Source organism: Argiope bruennichi, chromosome 10, assembly GCF_947563725.1.
Source record: "Argiope bruennichi chromosome 10, qqArgBrue1.1, whole genome shotgun sequence".
NCBI classification, from domain to species: domain Eukaryota; kingdom Metazoa; phylum Arthropoda; class Arachnida; order Araneae; family Araneidae; genus Argiope; species Argiope bruennichi.
This window is the reverse complement of record NC_079160.1, coordinates 78,602,446-78,618,610: the sequence shown is the minus strand read 5'-3', so window position 1 is coordinate 78,618,610 and position 16,165 is coordinate 78,602,446. Positions and strand designations below refer to the sequence as shown.

Genomic DNA, 16,165 nt, shown 5'->3' with positions numbered 1-16,165 from the left:
TTGCCCTATAACATTAATTCGCAAATTAATTTCAGCTCATTATAAAAAGGAATGCTATTATCTTTCCTAGTTTTGAAGCTTAATAAAATGGATTCATTTCAGTAAAAACTATTTATGTTTTTAGTTCAGTTAAACTTTGATTCTTTTAATAAATAAATATGTCGTATTTTTAGAATACATTTTATACATGAAAAACAAAACACAACTAAAATATTTAACAAATTATGCATTAGAAAACTTAAAATAAATGAATGAATCTAAGATTTTTCAGAAAGCTAACGCTTGGATTTTCCCCTATATAGTTTGATTGATTAAAAGTCTTCATATTTAATTCCATAATAATTTCATTTTTTTTTTATATAAGACAACGTTTTTTGATAGTTGCGTACAAAATATTTTTATTTCTTTTTTTCCCCTATAGTAATAATAGTAAGATTTAAGAAGCGAAATTAATATTTTATGTTAAAATTTTAAAATTCTTAACTGGAAAAAATATTACACATGATTATAGCGGATGAGAGAATATTTTAATCAAATGCTTAAAGCACTTGGGGAAAAAAATAGATATATATAAGTTGCCAAATATTGCTCTAGATAAACTATAAACGATAGAAAAAAACAAATGTAGCTAAAAAATTTTTTAAGAAGATTAGAATTTTTGTCCAAAACATCGCAATATTTTAGGCTTGATTTGTCTATATATATATATATATATATATATATATATATATATATATATATATATTGTCGTGTATGAATACTATAGTTGTAAATTATTGTTATAAAATATACTTCAAAATATTTTTTTTAATTATTAAAATTAGGGAAACAAAAATGTAAAGAAATAAAATAAGTGTCATTAAAAAGCTTACTTTTTAATTTTAAAACCAAGATTTCTGTCCACTAATGCTGTTTATGTTCTTATATACTAAATAAAGAAAATATTTTAATTATCTTTTAATTAACAATCTAATTAAAATTTTGAAAACAAATATTTCTTAGTATTTATTACCTAAGAAATAACTCTTGTAAAATTTGATAGTTTTAGATTCAATATTATGTCCTGTATAGAGGTTTGAACAAATTTTTCATCAGCATGTTTCAATTTTACCAACCTATAAAAATTATTAATGAAAAGGTATTTTAACTAATTAGTAAACTAGACCATAAGCAAAATTGAAAATTCTAACGTTAATTAAAACTCTATTTAAAACAACAGAATCTTGTATCAAGCTTAAAAAAATTGCATGTTACTTTCGTATTATTATTAAAAATAATTTTCAATTTTTACATTTGCAATTTTTTTACATTTAAATGCGGTTAAAAATCAACCTTTTTCTAATGTTTGTCAAAAAACAATAAATTTTTCGAATTTTTAAATTAATGTGATTAACAACTTTAAAAAAGAAAAATATTTGTAAAGAGCTTTTGCAAAATTAATTAAATGTCAACCTGAATTATTTGCTATTTTTGAAATACCTAATTATGTTTCAGATTATGTCTTTAATTCAAACTCGAATAAATACTCTTTTTATTTAAAAAGAATTCCGTAAAGTCGACGCGAAAAACCTTTTTCTGAGTTGCAGCCCAATCGAACAAAAGAATCTATTAAGAACAAAGCGAAAATACCGCCCGAGAATCAACAAAAGAATCGCGAAGAACAATGGTCAACTATTTCGGCCAGCGGTCATTTAAAGAGAGCCTAAGCAAATGATGCAGGAAACAATCTCCACCTCAAATTGGAACGATTAACAGTTAGTAATCCGGCGGGTGTTACTTCCGAGGGACCATTGGTCAGATTAATTGACCATAGGGGGATGACGTAATCGTTCTCTTGCGCCGTCCCCTATCTCTTTTACTCACTCTCTCCTTAATCTATTTTATAGTATGGCAGAGCCATCTATCGGTTATAATAGGCAAGAAAACATCTAATAGTGAATAAAGAGTGGGGGGAAATAGTTAAATTTACATATTGGTTTCATAGGTCAGGATGGGAATATTTTCTCTGCTTTGTTTTTAAGCATTTAAATTCCTCGATACTTGAAACAGAATTTCATCGATCGTTAATTGTAATTTTACTTTATTAAATGAATTTACAAATTAAGTAATTAAATGGTAAAATATGGGATGATTTGTTTAAAACCCATACTTCCTTTTCAAAATTCACTCATAAACAAGTACGATAGTTCGAGAATTATTTTTAAAATTGTTTTTATTCTAAATGCAGATTGTTATTAACAATTTAGAGTTAATTTATGTCATTTGATAAATAGAAATTGCAGAATTCTTATTAAAACAAACATTAAAACTGTTGATAATTAGAGTAAATTATTCCTTTTCCAAAAAAAGGAGACATTAAAGTAATAGAATTATATAAAAAAACTAATTTACTTTAATTATCAAAGAAGGTTTAATGTGTTTTCTTGTGACTAATTTTTTGATAAAAATGAAAAATATGTTTAATTATTGTTAGTATGCCTTAACGTACTCCTTAGGGAATTAAATTAATTTAATTTTCTAAATGTAATATTTGATTAAATTTTAGCTGTTTCACATCGAATGATTATTAGATCCCTGTATTTTAAATAAATAAAATAACTATCTAATAATAAAGATTTAAAAAATATTATCTGACCACTATTTAATGAACGCATGAAATCAAGAATCATGAATTTGGTGTTCTCTATATATATGTATAAAAAAAATTCCATTACTTTTGTTTTTATCTTATTTAAAACTGTTACTTTACTGTTACAAATCAAGTTTAAAATAAAAATCACATGATAAAATAAAATATTCTCTTCTCCCTAGGTGAATTTAATTTTGTTCTTAACAAAATTAGCTAATGTCATTAAAACTAAATTCATTTAAATTAAATTCGGAGCGATATTTGAAAGAAGCTCTCTGACAAACCTAATTAAGAAACTAAAAGAGCAATTATTTCAATTTAAAACGTTTCAGGATGATTTTAATTAACATTAAATCCCTCGGATTTAAATTGTTCCAAAAGTGAAATAAAATAAAAAAAAATCTTAAATATTGAAAAAAGCTTTCTTAATGCTATATGTCAAAGACAATTATGTAGCAGAAAAAAAGGCTGAGTTAAATTAGAATTTTCTTAAGGCATATTTCATTATCAAGAATGATTAATATTTCTTAAGGCATATTAACAGAGTGTGAAATGCGATATTTATTCTAGAGGAAATCTTGACATTAGTGCCAATTAACAATTCAATTCTTTAATATTGCAACTGAAACTCTGAAATTAAAACGTACGCTAGGGGATAAATTTAGTCTGCTCGCAAAAATTGGTGGCAACAAGCATTCGATGTCACATGATACCCGAACGGTTGTGTTGCCACTTTAATTACAAAATAGGTAAAATTAAGTCGCGAAAATTATTATTTTTATTTTCATTCTTATTATCATCGTTATTACTGCTTTCGTTTGTTTCTTTAAAGGTAAGAAGAGTTTTCTTTTTTTTTTTTTCTTTTTTTTTATAACTTAGATGAACAAATCGAATTAGTTACGGCGGAAAAAGTAATTGCTTATAGCTCAAAAGTTGTTATGAAAACCGCAAAGAAATTAGAATTTCCAAGACGTAGCAAGAAAAGGCGCGAAAATGAAATATATGAAAAAAAAAAAGGAATAAAGAATAAAAAATGGCGAGTAGAAGGTGAAAAAAAAATCGAAAGTCAAGGGTGGGGAAAAAGAAAAGTAAAAGAAAAAGTGAGAGTTGGAGTAGGGGGGAAAGCTTAATTCCCCCCTCTTCCGTATTCACATAGTATTTGTTTTCATCCTTTTTTCTCTAATGAATATCGACCATGGCCCATTAGTTTTCATTTCCTGTTAAGTCTAATAAATGGGCCGAGTTAAGTTTTTAAAGAGACTAGCCCCTAACTTTTTTTAGGGCATATTTTTTCCTTATGCATATTTCTCATTGAGTAAATTGATGAATAGGCAAAAAAACAGTATCGTGAAGACCTAGGGAAGGAAGAAGGGGAGAAAAAAAAAATATTTCAGTTTCCCAGGGACTCGAGCCGTACAATTACGTCAAAAGAATAATTAAAAAAGAAAGAAAATATATGGTTAAAAGTTTTTTGCCTGGCATCGCTGACTCCACGAATGACATTTATATTAAAATTGAGGGTATAAAAATATTACAAACCATGCCATTAATTTTTATTGAGGTGCACAAAAGAGCTATTAAACCTTTCCCCCCTGATACTTTTACTAATGGATTCGAAAATTATCATTAATTTTAATTTTACCTAATTTTTTTTCTCGTTCATAAAAACCGTTAGGAAAAAATGGCACCATTTTTTTTCTGGCTCCATTTGTCAAATGCTTTTTAGCCCGTGCGTCCATAAAACCAATAACTAGTGCGACTATTTTTATACGGATATATCTCTTTAATAAATCTTAATATCGCTCTAAAGATGTGCTTAATTTTTTTAATGATACAAGCTTTTGAAATATCACCTTTTATCTTTTCTTAAGTAATATGATAAAGATTTGCGGGTATAAAAAAGCAGGCGAAAAATGTTAAAAATTCATTTTTTGATTTGTTCATCTAGTATTGACAGGGGGTTAAACCATTATGGTTATTTATACGTCATAGAAAAAAAAAGTGAAATCAGTTTTTTCTTTTTGTTGAAGATTCTATATTAAAATACAGAAATATGTTTAAACTTTTTTCAAAAAAGATGACCTTTTTTTTTTCTGTATTTTATTTTAGTTTTGTGTTTTTATATTCTATTAGTATTTATTAACTTTTGAGCTAGCTTAATTTAAATTATTAATTATATATTTACTTAAAAAAAATTAAAAGGATAGACATATTTTTTATTTTCTTGTTTTCAATATTGCGATTGTCGAAAAATTCATCCTCGGCAATTCAGCATGTTTTAGTTTTTTTGCGTCCTGAAAACACATCTTTTTGTAACTATGCATGTCGCTCTGTCTGTTTGTCTGTCTACGAACATGATAACTCAAAAACGCATTAAGATAGATAGGTGAAATTTGGTATGGGATCTTACCACTATATTCTAAATTTTCTATCAAATTTTGGATTAAGTCCTCTGAATTAAAGTCAGTCCGTCTGCCTGCATATACATTAGCACCACGATTCAAAAGTGCGAAGAACTAGATATATGAAATTCAGTATATAATTCTTCCAACAGAAATATAGATGTCCATTAAATGTATTACCAAATATGCTACCGAGATGGCGATCTGTCTACCTGTTTATTCTTGTGCGTGTGAACACAATGGCTCAAAAATGCAATGAATGAAATAAATGAAATTTGGTATGCGGTCGTGCAAAGTGTGCCAAGTTTGCAATTGAATAATTGTAAACGAAGGTATCCAAATTTTATACCCAGTTTTAGTGATTCTTCTGTGAAACATGAAACGTTATATATTTAACCACAGCACTTGGAAAATGGGTGGTTTTCATGTAATAATAAATCAAAATTTTAATAATTTTCCTCAACATTTTCAGAACATAAAAACTATTTTCTGCTTTCATAAAATGTATATACTTTTCATTGATACTAGTATTATTTCAGTACAATTATTTTTATATTTTCAATAAACTTACGAAAATTAAAAAAAAAATATTTTTCAATAGCGTTTTTCCTTATTTTAGTACCTAGATTTATAATCACACACATAGCGATGATACTAAATACTTTTGCTGCTCTAAATTTAAGAGGGAAATTTAAAAATAAAATCAATCAACGAATCAAAGTTAAAGCAATATTATAATATAATGTTTTGGATCAAAAATTTGGTACTTTTTCAAATATTTTTAAACGTTAGTAATTGTTGATTTTATGAATAAATTTTAAAATGAAAGATGACAAATATAAATTCTATAAATACGTAAATCACCGGTGAATTGAAAACGCTTGTAGCAATTTATATTATGCCAACTTAATTGCATTATAAGCTTATAATCAATGTAGTCGATGAAATTTGAAGATTAAACGAAAAAATTTCTTAATAAGGCCAGCTTAATAGAAATATTTAAACTTTAATTATATATTTTAATAGAATTAAATTTTAGCATAATAAAATTTTAGATTTAATATAAAAGTTGTTTATTTGCACGGACCCATTTTGTTTCAACCCGGAGGCTCTTAGAACTATTAATGATGTCATGGTTAAGCGATGCACATCAAAGATATGGACATTACTTTGTTTTTAAATCCAGTACATATAATGTCGGCAAGAAAGTGGATAATAACATTTGCATAGTTAATATGCGCTGTTAGGTTTGTCATGTGTTTCTGACGTCACATGTTATTTGAATCGAGTGTTATTTGAAATTAGAAAGGGTCAAAACTTTCAGAACGTTGAAATATTAATAAAATGATATATTTAAAATCTTTTCACCATATTTAAGATGTACAATTCGAAAAAAAAAAAAAAGATCTATTTAAAAGTATTAAAATTAAGTTTCTAGATCGAGTAAAGTTGTTTGAATCATTCATTATCTTTGTATTCAGATAATCTTTTTTTTTTTTTTTTTTGTAGACTACTAATCAATAGCTAACAACGTAGCCTTAGTTAACATGCGCTGCTAACTTTGTCATTTGTTTCTGACATCACATGTCTGTTGAATGTTATATAAAATTAGAAAGGGCCAAAAACTTTCATAACTTTGAAATATGAGTAAAATAAAAATATAAAATCTTTTCACCATATTTAAGGTATGCAATTGTGAAAAAAAAAAGTTTAAAAAACTGTTAAAATTAAGTTTTCAGATCAAGTAACGTTGTTTGAAACATTTTCCTTGTATTCAAATGATCTTTGTTTTTTTTGTAGACTACTAATCAATGTTTTGCTATTAAAAGAATTTTTTTTTGCATGTCTGAAAAAGCTAATTTGTTCTCAGCTTCAATTGATTGCCATTCCCACTCTTTTAATCCTGTACAGATTCTTTTTTTTTAAATTTTTTTTTCCTTCTTCTATCTTCTCCTTCATCCATGTAGTATCTGAGTTACACAGACACAACACTTTTTTTTCCTATCCGCACCCCCACTTTCGTTTAGCTTTACACTATGACTCAGTCTTTCCCTACCCCAGGGGCTGGATGTTACCATAGCAACATGCAAGTGACTAATTACCCACGCCTATATACTCCACTCTGGTATACTTGAAAATGTAGTTATTTTTTATTCATTTATTTTTTTCTTATATATTTTCGCGTCTTAAAGCAAAGTGAGGTGTGTTTCTAAAACAGTTACATTAAATGAAAAAAAAAAAAAAAAAAAAGATTAGAGGGATACACACAAAAAAAAAAGTACTGCTTTCTCCCTCCCAAATAATTTTTTTATTAGTTTTAGAAGACGAGTAACTTGTTGTTAACTCAAACCCTAGGGGTGTAGGGAATGATAGAACATGTTAGCTCATCGTCCCAGACGGTTTAATTTAATAACCCCCCTATCATCAAGCTTACACACCGACCGCAACGTAAGTGAGAAAAAAAAAAAAATGTTGAGGTGGAGGGAGGGGGTAGCAAAGAACAACGAGATTTTAGATGACGGTGGCAATTTTTTTTGTTAATGAAGTTTTTGTCAAAGTTGAAACTAACGCCTATTTCCACTTTAGCGCCCGCTACTACCAAGTTTGTAGAGTGCCAACGACAATTATTTTTCAATCATGATTAATTTTGTAAGTGAGGAGAGATGCTTTTTTCTTACCATTTTTTTCTTACAATTTTTTTTTTTTCTTCTCCCCTACAGCATATCAACCACAGCATCTCAAAACTTAGGCGGTTATAATTGCTTGTCTTTCTTAATTTAACTTTTCGACACTTGGGACGATGTTGAGACAGTATTTTTTTTCCCCTTTCCTCTAAATAAACTGCTATGTATTACATCAGTTTTCACTTAGTTACTAGGTTTCTAAAAAGTCTGATAGTTACGTTGTTAAAAATGTGATATTAAAAATTATTATTATTGTACTGTTATTAAATAAATCACCGGATCGTTTATTTTTTTATTTTCTCGTAAATCCCTGTTTCATATCTATTTGAGTCTGAAAATTCATTTTTGGTATGATGTCTATCTGTCTGTCTATGAACACAATAGCTCAAAAGGTTTGAGCTAGATGGATGAAATCTAGTTTATACACTTTTGACCAAATTTGTAGATTTCTATAAAATTTTGAATGGAATCCATTCACAGGAAGTCTATCTGTCTTGCTGCTCGAGTATGATGAAATTCGATAAAAACTCTGCAAAACGCAAAGAGTTTTAAGTAGATAAGGCAGGTTTAGCATTCCTATAACATTTTAAACCAAATCTGTTCAATAACTGACCATTTATCGGTCTGTACTTTTGAACGTATATAACCGCAATAATTCATAATTGATTGACTGAAATCAATAAAATTCAGTATGTTGTAACTACAACTATAACTCCATGTCAAAGTTTGGTGTCAATCGGTGGTCAAAAAGGCATCCAAAATGCATATTATCATGATACATTCAGAAAAATTTTAGATTCATATAATATATATATATATCATATTTATCATTCAGAATTGTCATGCAAGATATACATGGCCTAAGCCCAAGGCGCTTAATTTTTGCAGAGATTAAAAATTTTTTGGATAGTATGCGAGAAAGCTTTGGCTAGACCCCTGTCAATGGTTTATTATATCGCGTTTGTTTATTATATTACTAAAACTCATCGCCGTTGTTGTCCTGGCATAGGAGTGGCACGTCTTCCCCGTCATCTGGGAGTCCCGGTTCGGTTATGGTTGTTCTTCTGTGTTCTATCTGTGAGATGAACGAATGTCCCCTCTGTAAAAATGAGTTATGCAAGCGAATTTGACGCATGATGTAGCTAAATCGTACTCTTTGTCCCAGTGGCGCTACTGAAAAAACAAGAGACGCTCACTCGGCTTAAATCGCTGACAGATCTGTCAGCAGGCTTTTAAAATACCATAAGTAACAACAACTAAAACTGATCAATTCTTGCTTAAAAAATCTTGACATTATTATTATTTACTAAATATTAGTTTCCATAATCTCTACATGCATTTCCCCATAATTATTATATAAATGTTGATTACATTAATGTAGAATTATGATCTACAACATCAGTTTATAAATATAAGCATACAAATAATAATTTTTGTCATTTTAAAGCCAAATATTACGAGGAAGCGTAATATTTGGCTTTGTCCCTTTGGCACTGTCTATACTTTTTAAGCAATTGATCATCGTCAATGATTTGCAAAATAACTAATCTTTTTCTGATGACCAGCCACTGTTCATTACAAGAAAAATATTGTTTGACAACGGATTCTAAAGCGGATCCCGCGCTTTTGCGCATGCGTTAGGATAGGTTTAATTCGTCAAAATAAGGATGAGAGGAAAGATGAAAGGAGGGAATGTTTATATTTAACAATAAAATAAACTCGGATTACTTGCAGACTGAATTAAAATAATACGGACAGAAACGACACAATATTCACATACCCGTGAAAAAAAAATCAACAAAAAAGTATTTAATTGGGCGAAAATCAAGGTCAAAGAATGACGAAGAATTCCGGATATGCACTCATCCTTCCCTTAATGAGATAGAATCAACGAAAAGTGGTCGTCTCAGAATACTGAAACGAACAGTAATTGATTATCTTTTTGAGACCAGCTACTGGTAATTTTTATCAATGTCAATGAAGAGAATCTAAAAAAATCTTATTAAAATTCTCTTTTCCTGTTTTTCCATGTCGGTTTTCGAAGAAAATTAATTATAAAATTTAATTTTACTAATTTTTTTTAAATAAATGATTTAAACTTTAATTTTGAATCTAAAATTATCCCTAAGTAACCAGTATTCAAGAGTCTCACTTAATTATTTAATATAAATTCACAGAAATTATATGCCCTAAGAAAGGTGCTATTTCACTTCTAATCTAGAAAACCTCTACCGCCATTTTTGATAGATGACCACCTATACCCTTCTTTTCCAAAGAAAAATTTCTTCTCTAACCCCTCTTCACATTTTCTTCCACACCCCCTTAGAAAAGGAGGCCTCTCATTGGCTCACATCATGGGCTTAAGATAAAAAACACCATTAAAGTCCCTTCTAGTTTCTTCCCCCTCGCGTGACGTCATGAAGAACCTTATTTATCTTAAGTGCTCTTCGCATATTACTTTTAAGAGAGGTGATAATATTTTTTGACGTTCCTTTGACGCCAAACTCTGTCCCCCTGTAATGTCTTCCTCGAACACCCCTCTATATCCCCCCCCCCCTTTCAAAAGAATCCAAAAACAAAATGTGTCTTCTAGAAACTGAGTTGTCCTTCATGGGTAGTCTTGTTTAAGGACATATTTCTTTCTTTTAAAGATATTGCCAGGGCATATCTTTTAGAATAGAGGATAAGAGTGTTGTCCTAAAGAGGAAAAGGAACGTGTTCCTTTTTCGTTGCGATAACTATCGGAAAATTTATAAGGCGTAATATGCTTCGTCTTGAAGAAAATCCATAATATTTTAGACAAGCGATATATATTTATCCATCCATAGGATCTTTATATTGATGTGGAGTTCTTGAGACAATACGTGTTTGACTCAAAGAGTTTTATTGAATATTTGATCCATCCTAATCTCTTCTTCTTTATTAGTTTTGTATTCTTTACATTTCATCCTTTAATAATTCTGAAAAAGAAACAGAACTTATCTTTTTGTGATTAGTTACTGAAACGTATCTCCCTTATGCACTTTTAACTATAATATTTATATCATGGTATATGAAGAATCTATGTACTATATGTGATATCTAAAGTGTTCAAGAGTCTTGTGATAGTTTTCTTTATAATCTACTTAGTTAAATTATAAATACTATTCGAATATAATAAATGAATCAACACAACGCTACTGTTATTTTGAATAATTGGTATATTTCGTCCATCATTGGAGTGTAGTGAAATACATATTTATATAGAAATACAGCTTATATTTGTTAACATATTTGTTTTGATAAATCAAACAAGTATGTTTGATTTAATTTTTGTTTTATATAACATTAACATATAACATATTTGTTTTAATAAATAAAATAGGTTTGTACATTAAAATTATTTTGATCATGTAGACATAAATGTGAAAAAGTAAGATTTGATGATTAAATGCTTTCATATGCATTTACTTGTATTTCAGAATACCAAAAATATTTTAAATTGAAATTAAACATTTACAGTTGGCAGTTTTAGTTCGAAAAATCAAGCAATAAATTTAGGTTTTGGATATATATTTGCTATGTGCTCTAAAATGAAATTGCATTGCCACATCATAGAATAATCAAGCCTCTGCAAATTGCCGCATGTACTTATATTGAACTTCGTTGAAAATTTTTCTATTTAACGGAATTTATCTAAGATTTCGAATACAAACGATAAATGACCGCATTTATGAGCTAGAATAACTAGCTACTCCTTTATAAAATTAGGTTTAGGTTGCAAAGTATATTTAAGTATATGCATGTACCTGCACAAATTTCTCTCAATGTAGATTAGTCATATAACAAGTAAATTTCAAAAAATTCAGTAAAGTACACTCTCGAGTATCCGGCCTAATGTGGTCAGATAGGCCGGAGTTCTATCAATTCATTTGTTTGTCCACCAATGTCAGAAGACAAGCTTTTATAGCAAAACTGATTATTATAATACTTATTTCTATGCCCTCCATTCATTTTAAGCCTTATAGAATGTGAACGCGGCCGTGGTCCGGTGAATCATAGAAGCAGTTGCTGGTAACGTGTTGAGTTAAAATAGAAGGTTCTGTATTAGTAGTTTATATATGCTTATATACTGAATTGCAAGTTATAGAAAAAGTAAGTTAAAGCATGTAAACTGTTCACATTTTAACATAAATTCTGTAATGCCTAACTTAAGTGTAGGAAACACAAACAATACATTAACGCTAATCTTAGGTCTAATTCTTAAGAAAATGGGATAAAACTGATTTTATTTTTCACTGATAAAGGATTACACTGACATGAAGAGGTAACCATAAGATAAGAGTCAAAACTTACAGTTTTTCGGTTTTGAAAAAGTCCTCAATAGAGGACTTAATAAACACCTTTAATAGGCTCCTTGCCTCTCTCATTTAATTAAGATACAAGAAAACTAGGCCGAATAGTACGGAAGCCGGATAGTCACGAATCGGAAAACCTCGGGAGTGTACTGTATTTGAATTTTTTGTATTTAGTACGGAAGTTGCAATTATATTTGAAACTGAGTATATTAAATTTGGTTTTCAATTATTAACTATATCTAAATAATACTTGAGAGTTCAACTTGCGATACTTGAATTTTACTATGGTCTGAATATACAAACAGCAGAATTACTTATGAAAATATTTATTTTATATGTAGTTGTATGGTGAGTGTTCTGACGATGCTTTATAATCTTTTTTTCCAGGAGCGCTGCATGGCGGCGGCATGATGTATGACTCGAACATGTACAGCAGTCCCCTCTCCCTCCTGCAGCTCCCTGCCTCTGCACTCCCCGAAGTGACAGGCCGCTTAACACAACCTGGCAACTCCGTGGCGCGGTTCTCACAAGATGGCAAGTCGCTGTCAGATCTCAGATCTTTGGTGCCTGAAGCCGATTTCAGGCAGGCCACCGAAGTGACCGTCGACGTTGGTTTCGTCTGCAAGAAGTGCCACATGGTGTATCCCGCCGAGGTGCTCTGTCTCAACCACCAGCGAGCTTCATGCTTCCAGAACAAACCAGTGTCTGAAATCAAAGCCACTCTCAAACTGGTGCAGTGCCACGTCGAGTGCCGGGCTTGTAGAGAACGCTTCACCACCATCATTGATTTCAAATTTCACTGTGACATGGACCGACATATTAAACGTGTTCAGAAAATACAGCGTGAAGCCACGGCAGCCGCTGTGACTTCGGCCGCCAATCACTTTACCAACCAGATGGCGTTAGGGCCCGTCACAAACCCTCCCCTCAACAGCAATACATTTGCCAACGATGGCAACGCTTCAGCTGCTGGATTGCTGGGCAGGAACGGTATGGTACCGGACATGGCCCAGCTATTCTTTTCTGGGATGGGCATGGACTCGATCCGGTTGGGAATGGGGTTGGATCCGGAGTCGAACGACACCAAGAGCAAAACACAACAGGCAGTGGGCTGCGGCGTTGATACAGGAGTGTCAATTTCCTAGGCCTAAAAGGCAGCCGAAAGGCTCTAAAAATCGAATTAATTAAAAATGTTAATAAATAATAAATCAGTTGTCTTTCATACGATGAAGCTTAGTCCATGAGTTGCCTTCTGGTGACTTTTTTCTAAACCATCTAAAAGAATCGCTAATCGGTGAATCGGTTGTTGTTTTTATTCAGTGGCAATAATGAACTTAATGACAGAAAAGCTGTGGTACTTTAATCAATGTACGGAATCAAATTTTATAGTAATCCTCTAAATGTTTCTATTGCATGAAAAAAACACGATTTTTCTATGGAGATTATAACTGTCATAAAAGAAAGTTACGAATTTCATATTTAAATCGTGTTTGGAAGTTTTTATTGTTTACTATTTTAATTCAAATTTTATTAAATTATATACTTTCCAAATGAATATATTAGAGCGAATTTACTTTCACGCAAAGAAATTCTGCTGCATTGCAAAGGCGAGGAGCTAACCAGGCAAACACCATGGACATGTTTTGCAGGTTTTTGAAGTTATTTGAACGTTAATGCGTCAGTAGAGTTTATAAAGAATGATTTCTGCTTACAAATCTTGTTCGCGAATCTATTGCTTTATTTTTTGAGCAGATATTAATTTTTTTTTATGTCTGGGAATTAAAAAAAAAAAATGGAATTCTAGTTTTTGTTCCATGAACACACAACTGTACATGACGAAAGTAGCACAGCGCTAACTATTACAAGAAGTGTAGTATACGACAGTTTAGAATAGTAAAGAGGTGGATAACAGATACAACGGCCGCCTCTTTTATTAAAAAAGTAACTGGTGATAGCATGATTGCTTCCCATCCCAATGCTCATTGTCATAAATACGTATGTAGTAAGAATTAAGGAATAAATACGAATAAAAGAAAATGAATACGACTTTTTGTAGCCTAGATTTTAACTAAATGTTTGCGAGTTGCTATTTTGTGTAACATCAGTTCCCCAGACTAAATAAAGTAATGAAACAATTATGCCATCTTTGTCCATCGGCGATGTTAGAAGGTCGTGATACTGAAACAGTCGGCACTTGAACAATGGTATCTGCAAAATGGTCTAAGTACAATCATTTCATTATGGGAACTGCACTCAGCTAACACCCACATTAATTTTAGAAGGACATGTTGTAACATGTGAGGCTAATGTTTTTCCTTTTTGTACATAGACGTGCCTGGTATTATTATATAAAATGGGTAAGGATTTAGTCAACCGAGCCAAGCTCTTAAATGAAAACTTTCTATGGTGTGGACAAGCCTTACCCCACACTGCGCGGCCTTTTCTTTATCATTTAGAAGTTGTTATCAATGCTACCAAACTATATATATAAAAAAATGATGTTCCTAAGCAGTTTTATCACAGCTTCTGTCAAAGTTCCTGAATTTTTTCTACATCGAAAAAATTAAAAAAAAAATGATAATATGGACGATAAAATGTTTTTTAAATCGATTGTCCATGTTGTGAATGTATAAATATCAGTTGAAATTTTTAAAAAAATGTTTCAATACCTTTATTACGTAAGGTTGAAGGAACGAATTAGGCAACGCTTTAGGCCTTTCAGTTTCGTTTATTAATATGAAAATAAATATGAAACAAAAATAAATAATATGAAAGATGAAGTGATTTAAATGATTTCATAAAGGGATTTTCTAAAAGCAAGTATGGTTTCCTATCATTTAGCCCACTGCCAAGAAATGTGGTTTGCTTCTAAGTCATTTAAATCCTTTTCAAGGGTTTATTTACTGCCGGTTGTTTTTCTGTTAAGAATTATGTTCATTTTCTGTTACAACACAATTCGTGCTTCTGTTTTATTAATTCTTAAATTAATATATTAAAGATTAATCAAAATTATTAAAGTCATCGAAATTCAAAATTTTACAAGAAAAATAAGTGTTCATAAAATTAATTTTACTGTGATTTTTTTTATGAAAAAAATTATTTTGAAAAGTTTTAATTATTTAATTTTTAAATTGCTTTTTTATTATTTCAGCTATTCTAGAATAATAGAAAAGTAATCTAAAAATGAAATATTAAAAATTTTGGCCAATAAAACAATAAAATCAAATTAAAAAAATTATATTTCGATGGAAATATTTTATTTAACATTATTATTAACAACATTATTATTTATTTTATATAACATTATTATTTATTTTATTTAACAAAAAGATCAATTATCAAAATTTTATTTTAAGATTTTAAAACGAAAAATTCGTGTTTCTTTATATTAGAATCAAAATAAACCTGTGGAAAAAGAACACTTCTAATAAAGAAACACTGTATCAGTTTGTGGGTTTTTCTGCCTGATTTCTATCCAGTCAGCTAAGCGTTGCCTATTATACTTGTTCTCCATTGAAAATCTGTTTATTGACATGCAAAGCATGAGCTTTGGATGGTCAACATCTCTGCACTTCTTTCGGGGGGTGCAGGGATTTACAGTTCCTATGCTTCGAGGGGGGCGGTTACACCCTCTCAAGCACTTACTCTTCGACGCCATCATAAATTACATACACACAACACATAGAAACATATTCTTTCTCTTTTTTATTTATAGGTATGCATTTCATAAAACATACACAGTATTATTACTTTTGAATGCAACCAAGCTTTCAAATGATCTTCATAAAAACTATTTTCGGTTTCTTAAATGAAAGATTATGCAAATTTTTGTAAAATTTTATTTGGTTATTTAAGGGGAAAAATGATAATAATATTATAGAAATTTTTCTTATTATTTGGATGGATTATTGATCTTTTTAAACGAAATGTTCTATTAAATTAAATTAAAATTCTTATATGAAACATTATTTTTTGTTTGTTAATTTAATTGTTTATTAAGTAAATTTGAAATTTATTTTATTTTTAGTATGACTTGCACTGCTGAAAAAAGCCATTTTTGCAAGCTTTTGCTTCAAAAATTGTTCCATCAAAAACTTTTATGTGTTTTTGTAT

The 16,165-nt window shown here is 29.9% G+C and overlaps 1 protein-coding gene across 7 annotated transcripts in view; it reads left to right on the top strand.

The window, feature by feature from the left end:
• LOC129988848 (zinc finger homeobox protein 3-like) overlaps positions 1 to 15,088 on the top strand; it is a 415,162-nt gene extending 400,074 nt beyond the window's left edge. For all 7 annotated transcript variants that reach the window (XM_056097122.1, XM_056097126.1, XM_056097125.1 and 4 more), the window contains one exon: positions 12,440 to 15,088. In XM_056097122.1, the coding sequence (XP_055953097.1) occupies positions 12,440 to 13,197 (758 nt within the window). In that variant the 3' untranslated portion in view covers positions 13,198 to 15,088. The remainder of the gene's footprint in view (positions 1 to 12,439) is intronic.
• The last annotated feature ends 1,077 nt before the right edge of the window (positions 15,089 to 16,165 follow it).